The sequence below is a fragment of the Mustela putorius genome, unplaced genomic scaffold (assembly GCF_011764305.1).
Source record: "Mustela putorius furo isolate JIRA1106 unplaced genomic scaffold, ASM1176430v1.1 tig00003859_pilon_pilon_pilon, whole genome shotgun sequence".
In the NCBI taxonomy this organism is placed as follows: domain Eukaryota; kingdom Metazoa; phylum Chordata; class Mammalia; order Carnivora; family Mustelidae; genus Mustela; species Mustela putorius.
Genome location: NW_025422011.1, coordinates 12,612,642 through 12,635,668, shown reverse-complemented (window position 1 = coordinate 12,635,668; position 23,027 = coordinate 12,612,642). Strand labels below are relative to the sequence as shown.

The following is a 23,027-nucleotide window of genomic DNA, read 5'->3' as shown; positions in this document are numbered from 1 at the left end:
AAGGGATTCTGTTTAAAGTGTTTGAGTTACAAATATCAATGATACGAAATGTATTAATGTTACACTTCAACAGTGTTTGTAAAATGAAAGCTGGATTCTGGTGCTAGTGAAGGGAAGCTAGAAGTAGAAAAGTCAAGGAAAGAGGGAGAAAATTGGGAGAAGAAAATGAGGGAAGTTTTTTCAGTACAGAATGGAAAGGAATAAACATGCCCACTGGCAGAAGCCTTATCAACAACTGAGATTCTAATTAGATAGTTGTTACTAATTTAAAATTAATGACCTGGACCTGTGATTATTTCTGCTATTTCCAGTTCCTTGGTGAAATTTTTTTTTTTAATTTCCAGTATGCATTTGCACCTTAGTACATGTTAATATCAGTGGCTCAGATTTAGGTGAAAAAAAATCCACTCATATTTAAATAAAACCTTTCCTACTTTTATTTATATAACATGTATAGAGTATCTTAGGTTTAGGTAAAAAAAAATACGTAAGTGGTTTCATTTTAAACATAAACAGCCCCTTTATCAGGAATAAGGAGTAGAAATTCAAATTTAAAGAACACATAAACATTGTTTTCTTACCTGGTCCAGTATCCTTCCTGATTCCATCATCGTTTTTGCAAAGTGTCATTGAAACCAGATTTTTGTTTGCTGATGGGCCTATTGGTCTCTCCTTCAACAAAGGAATGCTAGAAGTTGAAGTGCTCAGTGTTTGACTTTCAGTTTGATTTACTTTTGACCAAGGACTGGGGTCTAAGAAATTCACATATACTGGAATTTTCTCAGTTTTTTTATCTGAAGTTGAAAGATCAAAGGCTGACCTTCCACTTCTGTTTACTAAATCTCCAGATGGCTTTATGTGAAATGAACATGATTCTTCCAGCTGTCCTTCACTGTAAATTTTTCCTGAAACGATGTCATTTAATGACTCTGTTTTCTCTGTATTATTTAACAATGAATGCTGTCTTTCATTGACATTCACAAAAAGGAAGAGGTCATTTTTTGTGGCGTTAGTTATCTGAGTCTCGTCAATCTGACTCTCTTTATTAGAAAACTGTATTTCTGTGGAAGTTTGCATAGGAACAGCAATTTTCATGTCTTCAGCTTGTGAAGTATGTATATTCTCATTTTTAGCCTGAAGATGGGAAGTGGTTGCACTGTTTTCTAAGTATCCCAGACAGTTCTTTAGCTGGCTAGTGTGCATCTCATTCAGATTTTCCTGCATAGTTCTTTCACCAGGGCTTGAGTTGGGTTTCACCAACATAGGCATAATATTAACATTTTTATCTGAATTCTTAAGTACTTTCAAATTCTCACTGAAAGTTGCTGTGTCAGAGGGAATAGTCGGTTCAGGTCTCTCTAAAGTATCATTACAGATCTGCTGGAAAACTGAAGTTTGTTTAAATGGCAATACACTGCACTCACTTTCCTTATTTAACAGTTGCATTTGGTTTATTTTACACTGTTGATCATCTAACATAACATTAGTTGACTCCTGTAAACTGTATTTCTGACACTGAACAGCATTCTTTTCTACATTGAGAGATGAATCCAGATATGCTTTGGTTTGGTCACTACTTGTAATTTCCTTCTCTGTGGCATTTTCTTGAATCCCTGGAAGCAATCTGAACCGTTCAAATGGTTCATTTTCAGGAACCTCTTTCTTTTGATTTGTATGCTGAGCCACCCCACTTAGGATATTGTTAGATGATCTTTTATTATCAACCTCCAGATGGGCATCTGCATTGTGAAGATCAAATCCTTCAGTTCCTTCTAGGAGTATCTTTTCTGTTTCTGTTGATCTGTCTGCCACTAAAAAAGAATTTTTTGGTGATTTAAATTCTGTACATCCATTGTCTTTTCCTGAACCCACTTTATCTTTTATTTCTGCGATAACTGCTTTTCTAAAGTCAGTAACATTCAAGGTTTGTGCTTGACTAATTAGTTCTTTTTCTGTGCCGAGGTTTTTGCTTAGGGAGATTTCACTCTGATTTTCATCCTGAGATACAGTAGGATCAGTTTCATTCTTGGAGCTTTCTTCAAAAAGCTGTAAATCTGTCATGAAGAGAACACAGTAAATTTTTATATTATACCCTAAAACCTGCTTTTATAAGACATAATGTATTACCTATTTATATAAAAACATTTAGCCTTAAATATTTCATTGACTATTACACAAACATTACGATACCAATTTTACCAAATATTGAATTCCCTTGTTCATAATAACGTTAAGCATGCTAAATATTTGGCTCTTCTCATATTAAATTTTGATTTCACAAAGTATTTTTGGTTTAAAAAGAGGGAAGTTCAGGGTATTAGGAAATGGTTTTTAGTTTTCTAGTTTCTTATACTTCCTTTTGAGCATACAGTACAATGCCGTGTAAACACATAGCCAAGTAAATAAAAATGAATTTATCCTAACAAGTTAGACTCTAATTTCTATTATTACTGTCAAAGAAATATTTAACCAAGGAACCTGAAGATCTAATTGACTTTATTAAATGATTCATTGAATCAGACAGCATCCTTTCTAGCAAAGAAAAAAGAGCCCCATTGAGCTACAGAGAAAAAGGTTTTTAAAGGTAGAGAATTAATAGACAAAGGAAATTATTAGCAAAGAATACATTGTTTTAGGCAAGGCCGCCCTCCTATGGGGAAAGAAAGAGGTCTGTCCATGGATTTTTTACTGCTGACCAGAAGATTCCAGGTTGACTCCTTAAAGGTTACATTCCTGAGGATTGAAGCTGCAGTTTGGTTGGTATTAAGTTTTGGTTTGCTGACATGGGTTCTTAACATGAGTAACTCCATTTTGGGCCTGTGGTTTTCTTTTTACCACTCCTGAGGATCCAGAATTGCTAGCTGTTTCTTCAAGACTGACAATTACCACTTCTTATTCTTTACTTTCTAAGTATTTTAAAGTTTGGAGATACTTTTGTGCAAATGTATAGAATACCTAAGAAATATGTTTTATTCATCTAGGTTTTAACCATAGATTTCAAATTTTCCATATAGTTAACCTAGAATACGAAATTCAGGACTTGAAGGGCTTTAGTCCATTCATTTTCTCTACAACATCTCCACCAAGTGGTTGTTCAGCCTAGGTTTGAACACCTTCATAAAATAAGTCTGTGGTCTTTATAAGCAGTTCTTTTTCAAGATGGACAAGTTTAGTAAATTATCTCAGTGGTTACAGAAAGGCATCTGAACTAAGAAAAGTGCTCTAGGTCTGATATTCAGAAGGTTATTCATATCCCAGAGAACACTCCACAAAGCAGTGAATGCGGAAAACTGAACGCAAAAAGCCATGGAGTAAGTGATAAGGAAAGGCAGAAATAGAATTTTCCCCAAAAATACTGACTATAAAAAATAGCTCAAAAGAAGCCATCTTAAGACCATACACAAATGAAAAAGAGTTTCTTCAACTACAATATGGGATCCTCAAAGCAAAGACTTTAATTGGTACTCCCCTGAATTCCACAGGTGGCCTTGCACAGCATTTTGACAGATCCTTTATTTGTGGGAGAAAGGGGGAGCTCAGTATTTGAAATTAGAAAGTAGCAGTATGCTGGTTACCTTCTACGATGACTTCTATAAACGGACCCTCTTTCTTCTCCTTTTCTCTGTAGTTTGTATCTGAACAAAAACTCAAAGTATCTTTCTTTCTTTCTTGCCCAGAATTGTATTTCTGTATGATGTTTTCTGATTTTTCCATTGACATTTCACTGTTTTTAGTATTTACTTCTGGAATATTCTAATGGAAAATGAAAAAAAATACCTTTAAAAACATTGTTAAATAGTATAAGACTTCTGAACAAATTCTTCTGATAAAAGTACAATCTGTGTTTCAAGTCAGCCATTCAGTAATTTTGTAATAAGTTCTCTTAAACCTCATTTTGTATCATTTATCATATTTAAACAAAACTGAGACCCTTTGAAGTTTTCAGTATGCATTCTACATTATTATATAACCTCACACATTATTTATAATAAAATAACCACTCATTAAAAGAAGAGTAGTCATGGTTAGCAAACTGTTTTGAGTATTTGGTATTTTTATGTATCTTGAAAGTAGTGGATCAGTTCAACATCCTTTTATTCCCCCTATATTCAGCACATAGCCATTGAAACACTGCGCTAAGCTTTCAGATGCAATAAAGAACAACCTACAGACTCTAGTCTCAAGAAACAATCCAGGAGGAAGATAGGAAGAGAATAATCTAGATGAGGATAGGAGGCACTCCAGGGAAAGCAAAAGACATACACAGATGCTAAACACAAGCAAGATTATAGTCTTCATCAACTACTCGGGATTTCTTTCAGCTAGAGCTTAAATTGCTGGGAGAATGGAGAGATGGGAGGCTTGAGGTAAGCTATGCCCAGGTCATTAAGGGCCAAATACAGCATGCTGAGGGTTTCCAGGAAGACCATGAGAAATCACTGAAGGGTTTTAGACAAGGTAATAAACACGATCCATTCTGGCTGCAGCATCAAGAATAGATTAACGCTTTTTAAACTTAATTGATTAAAAACTGCTATGAGAAGTAAAGGTTCTACAACACAGCACACCAGATACCTACTCAGTGAGATTATATTCTGTTTTCTATGCTACTTTATTTCATTTTTTAAAGAACGCTGGTCACAGACCACTAAACTAATTTACATGAACCACTAATAGGCTGCACCTAGAAGTCTGAAAAATACTGAATTAAAGGGAGACAACATGAGGCAGAGAGAAGGATCAGAAGAGTGTCCTAGTGCCATAGTCCAGGGGATATCAGTAGAGATGAAGAACTGGATACATGAATTATTTATGAGCTAATCAACAGGGCTTGATGAATGATGGGATATAAAACAGAGTCAAGATTGATTCACAGGGATTAGGTATGTAGAGGTGACTGGTGGATGTTATTTACTCAACTAGAAAACAGGAGTAGTAGCAGGTGTGGATGAAAATGTCATGGGTTGTTCGAACCTGCTGAGTGTGAAAAGTTAGTAAGATAAGAAGTAGAGATGTCTAATGAACATCTAGATTTATGAATCTGGAGCTTATGAGAAAATTTACCTGGAAATGTAGATTTGAAAATCATTGGTAGAGAGATGGCCACTGAAGATGTACAAGTTGATGAGCCTAAGTAATGAGAGTATATTTTGAAGGAAAAAAAGGGGTAAAGCATAAAATGCTAATGAAAACCACAAAAGAGGCAGAAGAAGAGAAGCTTGCAAAAGATAAATCTGTAAAGGAGAATGACAAAAACAGTATGGTAGTTACCAGGAGCTTTGTAATCTTGGATAAATATGGGTTCAAATCTGGTTTCAGTACTTACTAAGTATGAAATCTTAGAAGAATATAGTAGTTAACCATTGCTGTGTAACAAGTTACCCAAACTCAGAGGTTTAAACCAGCAAACATTTATTATGCCATAGTTTGAATGAATCAGGAAGTCACGAATGATTTGGCTTTGTGACTCAGGGTCTCTCATGAGGTTCTACACAAGCTGTTGTTACTGGAAGACTTAACGGGCTGGAGGGCCTGCCCCTAAGAAGGCTCACTCAATGGCTGGCGGTTGGTGCTGGCTGTTCGGTGGGATGCCTAAGTTCTCTTCTATGGGGCCTTTCTTCCTCCAGGAACCTGACTCTACAAGGAGAGAGATGGACACAGGATCAAAAATGTTTTTTTGTGTACCTTGTAAAATGAGAGAAACCTTAGCATGTTTAATTGTACATGGAAAAATATAAACTAGTAACTCACAAAAGAAATATAACTGACAAACATAAGAAAATATGTTTGGGGCACGTGGTTGGCTCAGTTGGTAAGCATCTGCCTTTGGCTTGGGTCATGATCCCAGGGTTCTGGGATCGAGCCCTGCATGGGGCTCCCTGCTCAGTGGAGAGCCGGCTTCTCCCTCTGCCTGCTCTACCTGCTGCTCCCCTGCTTTGTTCCCATTCTTGTTTTATCTCTCTGTCCAAAAAAGTGAATAAAATCTTTTAAAAAATACATGTTTAATAAAAATGCAAATTAAAACTGATTAAGGTATGAATTCAGAGAGTTTGGATATGCAGGTGTTTTTATATGTGGTTGGTGGGAGTATAAACAATGTGGGGGTGCCTGGGTGGCTCAGTGGGTTAAAGCCTCTGCCTTTGGCTCAGGTCATGATCCCAGGGTCCTGGGATCAAGCTAGGCAGGGAGCCTGCTTCCCTTCCTCTCTCTCTGCCTGCCTCTCTGCCTACTTGTGATCTGTCTGTCAAATTAAAAAAAACAAAAACAAAAACCACAAAACTCTTTCTGGAAGGCAGTCTCACAATATGTGTCAAAATTATAAGAAGCAAGCTCTTTGATCCAGCAATACTATTTTTGGAAATTTATCCTAAAGAAATCATCGCAAAAGTACACAAAGATATTTGTATAAGGATGTTCTACAGTAGAGGAGTAGAGAGATTAATTATGGCACATCTCATTCATACAATTGCAACTGTGATACATGTCAACTGCTACTGACTTAGAAAGCCACTATTTAAGTTAAAAAGGCAGTTTCTTGAAAGGTTTAATATAGACTCAGCAAATCCACACTAGGTTTATACCTCCCCAAAAATGAAAACAGAGACTCACACAGATGGCTGAATGCCAGTATTCAGCAGCGTTATTCACAGTAGCCAAAAGGTGAAGACCCAAGTGTCATTAGCAAATAAATAGATAAACAAAAGCTGGTATTATCCATTCACTGGAATATTATTCTGCTGTAAAAAGGAATAAAGTTCTAATATAGGCTGTAACATGGGTAAACTCTGAAAACCTCATGCTAAATGAAATAAACCAGATAAAAAGGACAAATATTACACAATTCCACTCATATAAAATATATAGAATAGGCAAATTCATAGAGTCAGAAAGTAAATTAGAGGTTACCAGAAGCTGGGGAGAGGGGAGGTGGGGAGTCACTGGTTAATAGTTAGACAGTTTCAATTTGGAATGATGACAAATTCTTGGAAATATTGGCAAAGACTGCACAATACTGTACTTAATTAATTGCAATTAATGCAATTGAATTTTAATTTTAAATGTCAACAGAAAGGACAGAGAGATGATGGATTTAGCAAAAAAAAAAGTTAACTATTACAGATGTTCAAAGATTTAAAGAACAACATGAATATAATAAAAATATATCCCCCAAAAGAATCAAATGGAAATTCTAGAGATGATATATACACTATCTGAAATAAAAACTCACTATATAGGCTTAACCGAGATTAAACATATTAGAACAAAAGATAATTGGACTTCAGGGCACAGAACAATAGAAAATCCCAATGGGAGAAGACAGAGAAAAAAGACTGAAAACAATGTGCAGCACCTGAACCTGGGGGACACGATCAAGCAGTTTAATGTATGTGTAGTTGAAGTCCCATAAGAGGAGAAGGGGACGGAAAAAAATCTTTGAAGAGGTAATGACCGGAAATTCACCAAATTTGATGAAAACTCATTCCACAGATTCACAAATCTTTCAATAAATCCCAAGCAAAATATACACAAAGAAAACCAAAGCAAGGCAGGATATGATAAAGAGGGATGTGAACTTAACAACTGCAGACTTGCCAGAAGCAATGCAAGCAACAATGCAACAGTGTCTTCAAATGAATGAAAGAGAAAACTGTCCATCTAGAATTTTAGATCCACTGAAAATACCCTTTACAAATTAAGGAGAAATAAACACTTTTCCAGACAAATAAAAGCTGAGAGGATTCCTCACCAGATGTGCACACACATGCACGCACTTACACAAACCCACAAATACTAAGAGAAGCTCTTCAAGCTGAAGTACTAGGATACCAGCTAGAAACCTGGATCTACACTAATGAATAAAGAGTGCCTGAAATGGTAAATATGATTGAAGGTAAAAGACTTACTTTCTCTAATTCTTCATTTTCTTAACCAGGTTTAAAAACAGGTTAAAATTTTAAAGTAAATAACACTACATGGTGGAGTTGATAACATGTAAAAGTAAAGTGTATTATAAAAATAACACAAAAGGGGTGCCTGGGTGGCTCAGTGGGTTAAAGCCTCTGCCTTTGGCTTGGGTCATGATCCCAGGGTCCTGGGATCAAGCCCCATGTCGGGCTCTCTGCTCGGCAGGGAGCCTGCTTCCCACCTCTCTCTCTGCCTGCCTCTCTGCCTACTTGTGATTTCTGTCTGTCAAATAAATAAAGTCTTAAAAAAAAAAAAAAACCCAGAAAGGAGAAAATGAGAATATAGTATTGTGAGCTTCTTACTAATCAGAGAATCTGGCATAATCTTATTTGAAAGCAGACGAAAATCAATTACTTCAGAAAAAACTTGGCAAACTATGGCCAGTGTGCCAAATATGGCCTACTCTTTTGGCAAATATACTTTTATTGGTACACAACCATACCCATTTATGAACTACACAGATCAGAATAGTTTAAGTAGTACATTTTATGTATATTTTACCAGAATAAAAAAACACAAGGAACAGTTCTTAAAGAGAAAAGACTTCCTCATGTTATTATTCAACATAAAGGAATTATGAATATTCCCTTTAGAAAAAGTCACAGGATTAAAAAGGATACATAATGCAAGCACTAATCATTAGTGCTTCTCCCAATTAGTGGGAGAAGCACTACTCTTCTCCCACTAACAAGTACACACACACACAAAAAAAAATCAGTAGGGATAGAAAAGACTTGAATAACATTATCAACCAGCCTGATCTAACTGACAGTTATAAAACATTCAACCAACCAATAACAATACACATTCTTTCAAGAGCACATGAAATATTCACCAAAAGAGAGGCACTTAGGTGGTTCAGTCCACTAAGCATTTGCCTTCAGCTCAGGTCATGATCTCAGGGTCCTGCGATCAAGTCCTGTGTCTCTCTCTTAGGCTCCCTGCTTAGCAGAGAGTCTGCTTCTCACTCTACCTCTGCCCCTCCCCCCGTTCTGTGTGCATGCTCTCTCTCAAATAAATAAAATCTTTTAAAAAAGAAGAATGAAAAAAAAAGAAATATTCACCAAGATAGATAATAGACTTGGCTAAAAAGCAAGTCTTTTTAAAGAAACTCTATTTTTTTTCAAAGATTTTATTTATTTATTTGACAGACAAAGATCACAAGTAGGCAGAGAGGCAAGCAGAGAGAGAGGAGGAAACAGGCTCCCTGCTGAGCATAGAGCCCGATGCGGGGCTGGATCCCAGGACCCTGGGATCATGACCCAAGCTGAAGGCAGAGGCTTTAACCCACTGAGCCACCCAGGCGCCCCTAAAGAAACTCTTAATCTCACAAACAAACTGAGGGGTGGTGGGGGGTATGGGTAGGGATAGGGTGGCTGGGTTATGGACATTGGGGAGGGTATGTGCTATGGTGAGTGCCATGTATTGTGTAAGTCTGATGATTCACAGACCTGTACCCCTGGAGCAAATAATACATCGTATGTTAATTTTTATAAAGGATATTTATATTTAAAAGGATATATGTAGATTTAAAAGGATAAAAGCCTTATAGAAAATGTTCTCTGACCACAACTAAATTATAGTTGAAATCACTAAAAGAAAGATATTTGGAAAATTTTCAAAAACTTGGAAATTAAACCACAGTTGTAAGTCCTACCCATGTGGTTTATGCCCATACCCATGGATCAAGGAAGACCTCACAAAAGGAATTTTTAAATATGAATAAGGGTGAAAACACTGCATGTCAGAATTTGTGGGATGAAGCTATAACAATTCTTAGAGGAAAACCTATAGCTTTATATGCTTATATTAGAAAAGAAGAAAGGCCAATAATCAATTGTCTAAGTTTCCATGTTAAGCAGCTAGAAAAAAAAACGTATCAAAGCCAAAGTAGGATGAAGGAAATAATAAAGTTAACAGCAAAAGCCAATGAAATAGAAAATGAACTAACATGAGAAGGAAATCAATGAAGTCAAAACCTGGTTCTCTGAGAAGACCAATAACGTTGAAAATCTAGCTAAATTGATGAGAGAGAGAAGGAGAAGGAGGAGGCGGAGTGAGAAGAAGAGAGGCAGGACACCACAAATGAAAGAGAGGGCATTGATAAGGAGGAATGTAATAATAAAGGAATATCATGAGCAACTCTTTGACAACAAATTTGACAACTCAGATGAAAAGGACGAGTTCCCTGAGGGACAAAAATTATCAAACCACTGTGGTGTAAGTGTTCCAGACAGCCCCCTGGTTCTGTGATTTACACTAACAGTTGTACTAATGACTAAGATCTCAAAACAGCACAGGAAAAAGGCATATCAGGGTAGAGTCTGGAGCAAAGCAGGTACAAACTTTCAGGAGCCCCATTCCAGTGAAATCATACAGGACATGCTTATCCTGCAACAGTGAATTGTGACAACAAATGTGAATTTTCATCCACGAGGTAAGCTCATCGGAGATTCTGTGCTCAAGGTTTTTTTGGTGCTTGTCATGCAGGCACCAGCTGCCTAGTGCGCGCCAGAACTCCGGACTCCCAATAAGAAAATGCAAGTTCAGAGTAAAGCACAATGTTTAACTAACACTTTAGGCACAGTGAGCCACTCCTGGCAGTTAGGAAATGGTGGGGAACCTTCTCCAGAACCAAGTTTCCAGGTACCAGTCACGGGCCAACTTTGTATGCAGGCCTTTCTGAGGACAGCATTCACAGACCTCTCTGTTAACTATTTCTTCTGCACACAAACACAGGAAGAAATAGAGTGAACTGCCCTATCAATAATACTGAACTTGTTATTAAAAATCTTCCCACGAAGAAAAAGCAGATAGCTTTACAGCAAATTCTATCTAATATTTAATAAAGAAATACTAACAACTCTAAACAATACTCTTCTGGGAGCAGGGAACACACTCTAACTCATCTTATGAAGTCAGTATTACTCTGATATGAAAACCAGATCAAAAGAACACAAAGAAAAAACAAATGAAACCTACAGATCAGTATTCCTAATCAATGCAAAATCCTTAACATAGCATTAACAAATTACATCCAGCCATCTATTAAAAAGATAATATTTCAAGATGCAGTGTTGTTTTAAATTTGTAAATGAATTAATTAATTGGTTAATAACATATTAATGGAATAAAGAAAACATTATTATCTCATCAAATACAGAAAAACCATTTCACAAAATTTAATACTCATTCATGATTAAAAATTCAGCAAACTAGGAACAGAAGGAAACTTAATCTGATAAAAAACATATACAAACAACGTATAACTAACATCCTATGAAATGGTTAAAGACTAAAAATTCTCCCTCTGAGATGGAGGAACAAGACAAGCAAGTCTACCGTCAAACCTTTCATTCAACACTGTACTGGAGAGTCTTAGCTACTGTGATAAATTGAGAAAAAAGTAAAATTCATACAAAGCAGAAGGAAATAAAACTTCCTGAAATTCACAGATGACATACACAAAAAACCCCAATAATTAGAAGGAAAAAAACCCTACCATTACAATAAATTTTAAAAGGAAATAGGATATAATGTCAATGTATAAAAATCAAATTTTACTCCATGTACTAGCAAGAAACAATTAGAAAAATTAACTTTTAAAATACTATTTATAATAAGATTCTAAAATATGAAATATTCAGGGATAAATTTCACAAAACACTTTAAAGACTTACACAATGAAAATAAAACATTTCTGAGAAAGGCATTAAAGAATGTCTAAATAAATGTAAAGATATACCACATTCACAAATTGGAGGACTCAGTACTGTTGAGATGTCAGTTCTTCACAAATTAATCTAAAGATTCAACACAATCTGAAATCCCATAGTCTTAGGTGTTGTTTTTTTTTTTAAGAAACTGACAAACTGATTCTAAAAATTATCTGGAAATGCAAAGGACGTAGAATAGCCAAAACATCTTGAAAAAGAAAAAGAAAATCAAGGACTTGCACTACCACATTTTAAGACCTCTTACAAAGCTACAGTAATAAACAGGTGTTGTGTATTGACTTAATGATAAACATATAATCAATGGAACATAATAAAGAATTCAGAAATACATCCACACATATATTAGATCAACTAAGAATGTACCAAAGTACAATGAGAGAAAAGTCTTTTCAAGAAATGTGTGTATAAGGAACAACTGAAAATCCATGTCCAAAAAATGACCCTCAATCCTTCTATCATACTGTACACAAAAATAAACTGAAAATGTATCACAAACTACATACTTATACTCATTTTTTTTTTAAGTTGGGAACCTGAAAATAGAAAGCAGAGAGAAAATCATCAGTAATGGTCCTAATTTCTTTTAAGTTTCATATCCCCCAAACACTTGAATTTTACCTGAAGCTTCTTGTCTTCCTCAAACTTCTTCTGATCACATAATTCATTGTAACGTTCTTGTAACTTAGTATGAGTTTCTTTAAGTGATGATAACTCATTTTTTATTTCATTAATTTCTCCATTAAGTTCTTCAACCTAATACAAAATTTAACCAAAATGAATAGTTATATAAATGTGTATGGGGATGCCTCAGTGGCTCAGTCAGTTGAGCATCAGACTCTTGGTTTCAGCTCAGGTTGTGTCTCAGGGTCCTGAGATGGAGCCCTGGGGTAGGCTCTGCTCTCAACAGGGAGTCCACTTGAGATTCTCTCCCTCTGTCCCCCTGACCACCCTGCTCGCAAACATTCTCATGAATGAATGAATGAATGAACGAATAAATAAATAAATAAATAAATAAATAAATCTGTTTTGTATGATGACATTTTATTAACACAAATTTTTGGAAATAGCAAAAAAATTAAAATGATCCCAAAGTAATTCCTAATATTGAGAGCTACCATTCATTGAATTGTGCTGAGTACTTAAATACAATTTCATACTCATAAAAATCCCCAATTTACAGGTGAGAAATATGAGGCTCCCAGATGTTTAAGTAATTTGCCAAGATCAGGTGGATATAGTCAGGCAGGATCCAAATCCAAAGCTAAATATAGGGGTTGTATTCTTAATTACTACATTTAACAATCTCTTCTTACAAATGAAAAATTATTTTTTTTAAATTCTCTAAAAGTTACACCTTCATTACTTTCTTCAAAGTTTTATTTTCTTGTTGCAAATCAGACATACAGATTTTATCTCAACTGAGTGACCAGTACTAAGCACTAAGTAGTGCAAAAATAACTGACACTTGAGCCTGATATTTACATCCAGACACAGGGCTTTCACTGGCTGTTTAAAATCTCTTTCATGGGAACCTCAAATATAAGACAAAGTAATTGCCACTAAGTCCCTGTGGAGGCTAGCAGACAAGAACTCCCCTATTACTTCCTGTCATCTCATCTATTCTTAACCTTTTGTTTTTTTTAAAGATTTTATTTATTTATTTGACAGAGATCACAAGTAGGTAGAGAGGCAGGCTGAAAGATAGAGGGAAGAAGGCTCCCCGCTGAGCAGAGCCCGATGCAGGGCTCAATCCCAGGACCCTGGGATCATGACCTGAGCCGAAGGCAGAGGCTTTCACCCACTGAGCCACCCAGGCACCCCTATTCTTAACCTTTTAAAGATCTATCTGTGCAAGGTGCTTTTTTTTCCAAGGCTCAACTTTCCATGAGTTTTTTTTATCCCATTCTTTCCTATTACCCTCAAAGCTTAGTTCTGGCACTAATCTCTTCCCTGTTGCTTATTCACAATTCTTCCCACCATACCAGCATGTTCTCTTCCGCCTTACAAACAGAACTAGAACAAAACCAAGCCTTAACAAAAGGAACAAATATGCCCTTCTTACAGTCTTAACTCATTTCTCTCCTCGACCCAATTACTCTCAATCTCTCTTTTTAAGATATTTTATTTACTTGAGAGAAAGAGAGAATGAGAGAGTAAGCATGGGGGGGAAGTGTCAGAGGGAGAACAGACTCCCCTATGAGCAGGGAGCCCATCATGGGACTTGATCCTGAGACTCCAGGATCATGACCTGAGCCAAAGGCAGTTGCTTAACCAAATGAGCCACCCAGATACCCGTCTCTCTCCCTTTAAAAGAAAAAAAGATCTACTTCTTTCAGAGAGAGGAGAGAATGTGCATGGGTTGGGAGAGGGGCAGGAGGAGAGAATCTTCAAGTAGAATCCCTGCTGAGTGTGTTGTAGATGTGGGGCCCGATCTCACGACTCTGAGATCATGAACTGAGAGGAAGCCAAGAGCTGGACACTTAATGAATTGAGCCACTTCTTTAATATAAAAGTCGACACTTGGCTACTTCCAAATTCTAACTTCCCAACCCTCCTTAACCACCTGACTCCTGCCCTCACTATTCTACAGATCTCCACCCCACACACACAGATACCACCTGCAAATTAGCCAAAAAGGCTTTTTCCCAAATTTCATACCAGTTAACAGCTCTGCAGCACGACTGTGTTGACTGCTTGTTCTTGGAACAGCCTCTTTTCTTTGTTTTCATGGCATTACTCTTCCTATATCCTCCTACCTTTCTCCCTGTTCTTACCTGGTTCCCTCCCACCCTGTCCCAACACACACACACCCTACTGTTTCTTCTTGAACCTTCTTCTCTAGTCCTCTACTCCTTCAGTAGATGATTATAATATACCTTGAAATTTTATCTTTATGCTAATAAACCTTAAATCTGTATCTCATCTCTCAACTTCCCTCCTAAGATAAGATTCACATTTCCAAATGCATGGTACGCATTTCAGGCTAGATGTCCTGCAGACACTATACATTTACCAGCTTCCAAATTAAAGTCATTCTTTTCATCTACCAAATCTGCTTCTCCTTTTACATTTCTTATGTGAATTAATGACATTATCATTCTACTTGTTACACTAATCTCAGAGTAATGTTTGACTCCTTTCCCCTTCTAATATTTATTATATATAAAATACCACTATCCTGCCAATTCTACTTTTAAATGTTTTTTGCATCTATTCCTCGTCTCTGTTCTCACTACCGTTACCCTTGAAAATACAGTTTCATGCCTCCAAGATTTTTCCTTTCTTTACCAAATGGAATGCCAACAAGATGGAAAGAGAAGTGTTGGAAATGGGCACACATTGTTGGTGAAACCTTATTTACATGTTCGAGGCCAAACTAGGACCATTTTTTCTCTAACATTTTCTCCAACATAGCTAAATAGATATGATTTATTTTGTTCTTTCATGGTAATTTGTTAATACTATCAAAACCACTCCATGCTATTGTGGTCAATTTCATAGTTATCTGTCCATTTGAATGTGAGCTCTTTATTGAGCTTTGTATCTTGGGCATCTCTGAAAATCCAGTACCTAGAATAGTGCCTAATAAACAGTAGATGCTCAACAAATGATATAAATTGAGTTCCTTTTGTGACCTGTGCTTTCCTCTAAATAATTTCTGAATATCCTCGTTTATTGTCTTTTTGTCTCTATATATCCATTAGCTATATTCCTAGTCAAATGAAAACAGATACACATTACACTGTTCTTTGTAATATTTTGATGAATTTTAACTATACTGTCTAAAGATATTCACAAAATTTTATTTGTATAATATCTCTTTCACTGTTTTCTGAGAAAATAGCAGTTTGTATGATTCCATCTTATTTTTATCTGTATCTTTTTAAGTTTTTAAAAACCCATCTTGATCCAATCTTAGTAGCAATACCTTCACTATTCTTCACTCAAGAATGGTGAAAAACTTACATAGCGATAGAAACACAATTAAAGAGATCTAACCTCCCATTCAAGAAAACTCATAAATAGAACCATAGCAGCTTTTTCTTTAAAAAAGAAAAAATTATTTATTTGAGAGAAAGCATGTGCATGAGAGGGCGAGCATGAGCAGTGGGGGGAGGAAGGAGGGGAGAGCGAGAAGCAGACTCCCCTTTGAGCAGGAAGCCTGATGCGGGGCTCAATCCCAGTACCCCGGGATCATGACCTGAGCTGAAGGCAGACGCTTGACTGACTGAGCCACCCAGGTGCCCTCAGCTTTTTCTTAACTATGTTTAGTACTAAAGCATATAGAAGTGAAATGATTGTAGAAGCTCAAAAATCCTATTTCACACAAATTTATAGAAATTTGTATGATACAACTTTATAGACTGAGGCCTCACCAGTGAAACTGAAAGGTTATTTTTCTTAATTCAGTGCATTTTTCCTTGTGGGAGGGGCATGGTTATGGTTTCAGGGAAAATGAATGTTTAATTTCTGAGTGCAACTAATCTCTCTTTTTTTGGCATGGTTCACATGTTTCAGTATATCCTCTTTTCATTTTACAGTTCTCCGTATCCTGACAGTACCATTTCCATGATTTTTAAACATCAGGAATGAGAAGGAAGTGTTAGGATGCAATGTGAATTTGCTGAAGTTAGAATGAATATTACTACAATTGTTGCTTAATAGTGAACTATAGAGAGTAAGCATTTTTCAGTATTCTGATACAGCTAACTATGAAATGCTTTTTGAGATATGGATAAATCTTATTAAATTCATCAGTGAAGACTTGATCTGTCCAAAATACAAATTAAGGGAACATGTTAGCTTGGGAATGAAGTGAAAACTCAAGAGTTACTTGTGTAATAATTTACATCAAAATTATCTATAAGAAAATGCTTATCAAACTGGTATTTAGATACATATTAGTATAAAATATATTATATTATTAAGTATTACAAAAATATAGCATAATTAGTATAAAGGTCCAGAATATAATCTTTCTATCCCAAAATACAGTTTTCATAAACTCATAGTGACCTTCTACTGTGTTCATTCTTTTTAAAGATTCAAAAAGAAATAAAAATACATATTAAAATAGAATAATCAGTTTTGGGGCCTACCAATTTTTAAAGTGAAACTTTATATTTTACAACTTTAATTTATACCATCCATTTCATACTTTTATTATCTACTTTACTAAAATGAAAATTTAGTGTAAAATAAATGGATGTGGTTTAAGGAAACAGCTATGTTTATAACATATGAGCTCTTCATGATAAAATGTTAATACTACAGAATTCCACTACCGTACACATGTTCTAAACATGGCTTTAATACATCTCAACAAAACTGCTGAGGAAAGCTAAACAGATCAGCTAATAGTACCTATATAATTATTTTAATCATTTTCTAAAGTACTATGCAGTTGTTTTATGAAAAGGCAAATTAATTTTTCTTTGTCACATATGGGAAGTCATTCAAATTATATATATCAATATTTATATTAATATAAATATACACACATATATATGTGTGATTTTTCATGCATGAAAGCATTATAGGCAATTTTATTAAATTTAGCTTTTCAACAGCATTTACTTTTTGGAAATACAATTGCAAGAAGAATGTGTGTCTGACTCTATTCCTTTATTATTTTTGCAATATTTTCTTAGCATGTAATAGTTATTTTAAATGTCTATAACTACTTAAAATATTTTAATATTTTACTATTTTATAAACCTACATGCTTTTTCCAAGTTCCCAGTGCTTTCTCGTGCTCATTTTGAAGATTAAGGAACTTTTCTTCATTTTCTTTTACCTTCTCCCTTTGCAGCTCATTATCTCTTTCAAGGGTCTGCAATAAAATTAATTATCCAAAAAATAATCAATACCACATTAATGAATTTTGATGTGTTTTATGTTGCTTGGACCTTTGCTTCTAACATGCTGAAAGTGCCATACAGATCAGTGATAATGTGCTATCTCAACAATAATTTTCATAAATTAACAGAAAGGTGCTTATAGTTTAGTTAACAGGAAATAGGGGGAGGTTATGAAAAAGAAATGGCTATAAAAGGGTATAAAAACATTGCCATTATTCAGTTTCACTGCATAAGTTTTAATGTACTGAAAAAGTAATATAAAGTACAGCACTGAAAAATATGAAATGTAGCATAATCCAGCCGAACTCTACTACAAAATTTTAACTACCACAAAACATTTTTTCTGTATCTGTTTATTTTAGAAATTAACTGGCTAGAAAACCCTTAAATATAATTTTAATTTTTTAAATTTCAAATTAACACTTTTTTTAGTACAGGTTCAGTATTCACCATATTAAATTATTACTTCATAAATTAACATAATATAATCACAACTATACAACCCTCTCCCCCCAAAAAACCTTTAAGAGTAAAAATACTATTTTCTAAGACAAGGGTTTTAAAACTCTTAAATTACTGTCACCAATATTATTATGTTTCTTCAGTGTCTGCTGATAATCCAAGTAAACTTCCATAAAAAGATAAATAGTTAAGAACTCTACCCACATGTCTAATACATCTGGAATTTTTAAAGTTCATTTGTTTATCATTATTAAAGTTATTTACATTCAGAGTAAACATTTCAAGCCACACAAAGGACAGAGAAAGCAAGGTAACAGTTCTCCTCCCCCAGAGGTAACCACTCTAGCAGATTCTTGCATAGCCTTCCAGAAATTGTCTCTATCTTTTTTAATGCAGATGAGACCATACCATATATATCGTGTTCTTCTGCAATCTGTTTTTTCTTAAAAAAAAAAAAAAAAGTATTTCTTGCTTACTCTCCATACCATTAAGTACAGATCTATCTCATTTTAAAGGCCTCATAGTATTCCATCTATTTAAAGAGTTTTCTATTATATCTAGAATACCAATACACAATGACATAATTATGGAAAATTATGGAAAAATCTAATAAAAAGCATTTTAGAGTTTTAACATTAAAATTCTCCTCCAGCACATAAAGAACATAATTGTGCTTTGATAGCCTTCAGTGAATACCTATTTTGACTGCCTTTACTTCAAGATAATGTAACTCTTTATAGAAGTCATGTGTTTTTAATTTATAGGCAAATAATAGAGCAGTTTCTAAATATTTACAATGTGTTTATTTAATAGTGGCTTACTATTTTAATATTCTAACTAATATAGTATCTATTTATACTGATAACACCATATTTTGGAAGAGACATAAATCAAAGTTTAGAGATGTGAGAAAATATACTACAGCACCTAGGTAGTAATAATAAATGACCAAGAGCTGTATATTCTTAAAACAGTGTATCAGATATCAGTTGTTTCCTATCCAGACCCATAGCCTCATCTATAAGAAAATGCCTATATCAGATACTCTGTTTCCACATTTTGGAGATTTTCCAACCTTCCATTACAATTTGGACCTATTGATCTTTCAGTCTGCTACACTGATGGAGTGACCTCTGAGGATTTCCTTCTCTCTTCTGGGGTTGGTTCTTTTTTTTTTTTTTAAAGATTTTTATTTATTTATTTGACAGAGAGAGATCACAAGTAGGCAGAGAGGCAGGCAGAGAGAGAGAGAGAGAGGAGGAAACAGGCTCCCCGCCGCACAGAGAGCCCAATGCGGGACTCGATCCCAGGACCCTGAGATCATGACCTGAGCCGAAGGCAGCGGCTTAACCCACTGAGCCACCCAGGCGCCCTGGGGTTGGTTCTTGGTTCCTAGATCCTATTGTTTCCTCTTACCTGGTTTATTCCCTTGTCTTGGTAAAGTAAACCTTCCTTTACTTCTTGATAAAGGAGGCACAGGTGGCACATTTTTTGAGGTCCTGCATGCCTGAAAATACCTTTTTCTACCAACACATAATGATTCATGTAGCCAAATACAGTACAATTCTGCTTTAGAAATCAATTTCTCAGGGGCGCCTGGGTGCCTTGGTCCGTTGAGCTTTCAAATCTTGGTTTGGGCTCAGGTCATGATGTCAGGGTCATGAGACTGAGCCCCACGTGAGGCTCCACACTCAGCAGGGAGTAACCTTGTGTCTCTCGCTCTCCCTCTGGTCCCCCCCCCTTCTCTGTTTCTCAAATAAATAAACAAAATATTTTTTTTTAAAAAATCAATTTCTCTCCAAGCACTGAAGGCATGGTTCTATTATCTTCTGTCTTCCAGCACTACCCGCGAGAAGCCGGAAGTCATCATGCTGCCATTCTTCTTCTTAATCCTTTGTGTGTGACCTAATTCTTTTGTCCACAGTTTTAGAATCTTCTTTTAGTATAAAATTTCATAATGATATACATTGGTGTTGAGCAAAACAAACTCAAATTCTTCAGTTCTAGGTTACATTCCCATTACTTCTTTGGTCATCTCCTCTCCATTTTCCCTGTTCTCTCTGAAATTCACCAGATGTCTTGGAGCGAATCCCTAATATTCATTCCCTTCTGTTTTCCATCTTGTCTTTTGGTTCTACCTTCCAGAATATTATCTCAATATTACCCTCCAATTTTTCATTGTATTTTTATGTCTGCTGAAATATTTATTTTAAAGGTTCTCTTTTATTCTTGAGTGTTTCTTTTTCTAAAGACTCCTAATTCTTGTTTTTGTGGATTAATAAATATATTTCTCTTAATGGAGTGTGTTCTCTTAGATTCTCTAATTTTTTTTTTCATTATCCTGTTAGTTTTGTCTGATTTTCCTGGTAGAGACTTTGTTCAAGAGTCCAGTGATCCTTAACTACATGTTCATGTTAAAAATATTAAAAAGCTGGCTAAAAGTTTTGTCAAATGATGGGCTTTGCTGTAGGTTGATCTGGTTGAGCAGTTTCACTGGGAGCACTTAACTGGAACAGCCTGAGCAAGTCAGTTCCCGAAGAAAGGAATCTTCGTTAAGCAGTAAGGCTGGCTGTCCTCTAAATCGGGAAACAGAGCGGGAGGTCTCAGATGTCAGTACTTAGACTTCCACCCTGTTTTCAATATAATTCTGTCAGTAACATATATTGGTAAACTGGCTCCAAACTTTCTTTTTATAGACTGCCAATTTGAAACATTCCAGCCACGGGCAATTTCAATCACAACCAGCTCACAGAATGACAACAGCTCTAACAAATAGCTCCCCTGGTATAAGCCGTCTCCATGACACTACTGAATTTCCCCACCTCAGCTGTCCCTCAAACTCTCCAACATAAATCTCCAATCTCCTGCCAGGTAGAAGACAGGCAGTGCCATGTACGCAAGATAGGGAAGAGACTTTGAGGGAAGCTAGCTTCTCGCTTCTTCCACAGGTCTTCTAGCTCCTGGCTTCAGTCGCACATTAGCTTCTGAGGCACACCGTGCTTGCAGTTCCTGAGCATTCCTGCACCTCTGGCCTGGGTTTCTACTTTCATTTGCTAAGTGAGTTGCTTATTTTCCATTTGGTTCCCACTTAAAACTTAATTTTTTTAAAAAAGATTTTATTTATTTATCAGAGTGAGCACAGGCAGACAGAGTGGCAGGCAAAGGCAGATGGAGAGGCAGGCTCCCGCTGAGCAAGGAGCCCGATGTGGGACTCGATCCCAGGATGCTGGGATCATGACCTGAGCCGAAGACAGTGCCTTAATCAACTGAGCCACCCAGGAGTCCCTAAAACTTAATTTTTATTATTTCTTCTCTTAACTTGTCCCTGTGGATTTATTAATGTCATTTTATTGCAATTTCAGAAGGAAACAGAAGATAAGGTGTGGGTTCAATTCAATATGTTTAACCAGAAGCCCAGATCTGGCAACATCTGAACTTTGGAAGAGTCTGAATGGATTCATTTTTAATCATTCATTAATTTAATAAAACATAATGAGCTCCGATTATGTGCCAGATACTCTTTTAGGCTCTTAATGCTACATGCATGAAACTATTAATATTCTCAAGGAATTTAGACTCTCATAGAAAATTATTTGTATCTGCATGAAGAAACTTAAAAACCATCCTGAAAAAGTGGATATTGCAGCAAGTCAAAATAAAATCCTCTATTAATGTTTTAATATACCAAAAACTAAGTACTTTACCCTGTTTAATACTATGACTATCGGAGCAAACTAAGTAAATTATTCTTGTTAACACTATGACTACAGCAGCAGAACTACATTTACATTTAGACTAAACTATAATTAAATCATAGTAGAAAATACTCTCTGTCTTGGGAATTCAGGTTTCTATTCTTCAAACTGTACTGTCAAAAAAATAAGACAGATGACAGCATGATTGCAGAGCACTGAAAAAAAGTAGGCCATTATGAAGAGTAATGATCCCTTTTAATATAGGTGGAATTAGAATGCTCCTCAAGAAAAACACTTGAGATATCTATTCGGCATAATCCTCAGCAACAGTTCAACATTAATATTTGTTATACTATATATCAGTGGTTCTCCAACACCAGTCTGTAAACCAGTACTGACTCATAACAAAATGTCATTAGTTAATGGCAAACAAAGTCTATACAAGTCACCAAAGGTCTTTTCTTGTAAAGGACTGTATCTATTCTGGGATTATATCCTTAACATGTGGGGTTAGAATATTCTTTTTTATAAAATAAAAATGATGACAGATTGTGTTGCTCATTTTTAATGTCCTTACTTATCAAAATAAAAAGCTGATAGTTCTATCCTGTTCTTGACATTACTTTGCCTGAAATTTCCATTCGAAATTTAGTTTCTCTATGTACTATCGAGGCTCAAATAATAATGGTGCTAGTTAAAGAGGCATCTGGATTATCTAAGATATTGGCACTTAGAGGTAAAAACTCTGGAACCATAGTTATATTCCCTGTTAACTCAAAGAACACATGACTGTGTCTACTGCACGCTCTGCAGAATTCAACAACACATAAACATGGCATTTAGAGCTCATGAAGGGTAATTTAAAAAGTGGTTTTCGAGTAAGTGATCTAACAAAAGTGGCAGGTCTCACAGATCTAGGAAGAATACATTAACAATGCAGTGTTGAAGAAATAGTGCTAGAGTATATAATCAGCTCAAAAATTTAGTTTTGGGTTTGCCACTAATTAGGAAACCTTGAACTCTATCGCTTACACTTTTTGGATCTCTAGTTCACTGTGAAATGAAATGATGGGATTGGCTGATCACCAATATTTTGTCCGGCCTAAAAAAATCTGTTTCAACTCCTTTAAATGGACAATATAATAATCCTGATAACTGCTGCTCATAAAGAATTTGGGTAAATTTTATTCTGTGTTTCTTGGGAGAAGATTCAAAATACTAAAAGTTCCAGTCATCTATCTATAGGGTAGGTAAAAAAAGATGGGGAGATACTTGCTTATAACTGTACTTTCAGAGAAATTCTTTTT

General features: G+C 35.6%; 1 protein-coding gene across 12 annotated transcripts in view; it reads right to left on the bottom strand.

Moving 5' to 3' along the window:
• The window catches only part of CCDC73 (coiled-coil domain containing 73), a 135,004-nt gene that overhangs the window by 5,488 nt on the left and 106,489 nt on the right, over positions 1-23,027 (bottom strand). For 9 of the 12 annotated variants that reach the window (XM_004755924.3, XM_045066076.1, XM_045066075.1 and 6 more), the window contains 4 exons: positions 17,425-17,535; positions 12,321-12,455; positions 3,576-3,753; positions 582-2,054 (listed from right to left, as the gene is read on the bottom strand). In XM_004755924.3, the coding sequence (XP_004755981.1) occupies positions 582-2,054; positions 3,576-3,753; positions 12,321-12,455; positions 17,425-17,535 (1,897 nt within the window). The remainder of the gene's footprint in view (positions 1-581; positions 2,055-3,575; positions 3,754-12,320; positions 12,456-17,424; positions 17,536-23,027) is intronic. The other 3 variants (XM_045066077.1, XM_045066074.1, XM_045066079.1) reach the window with 1 other exon arrangement.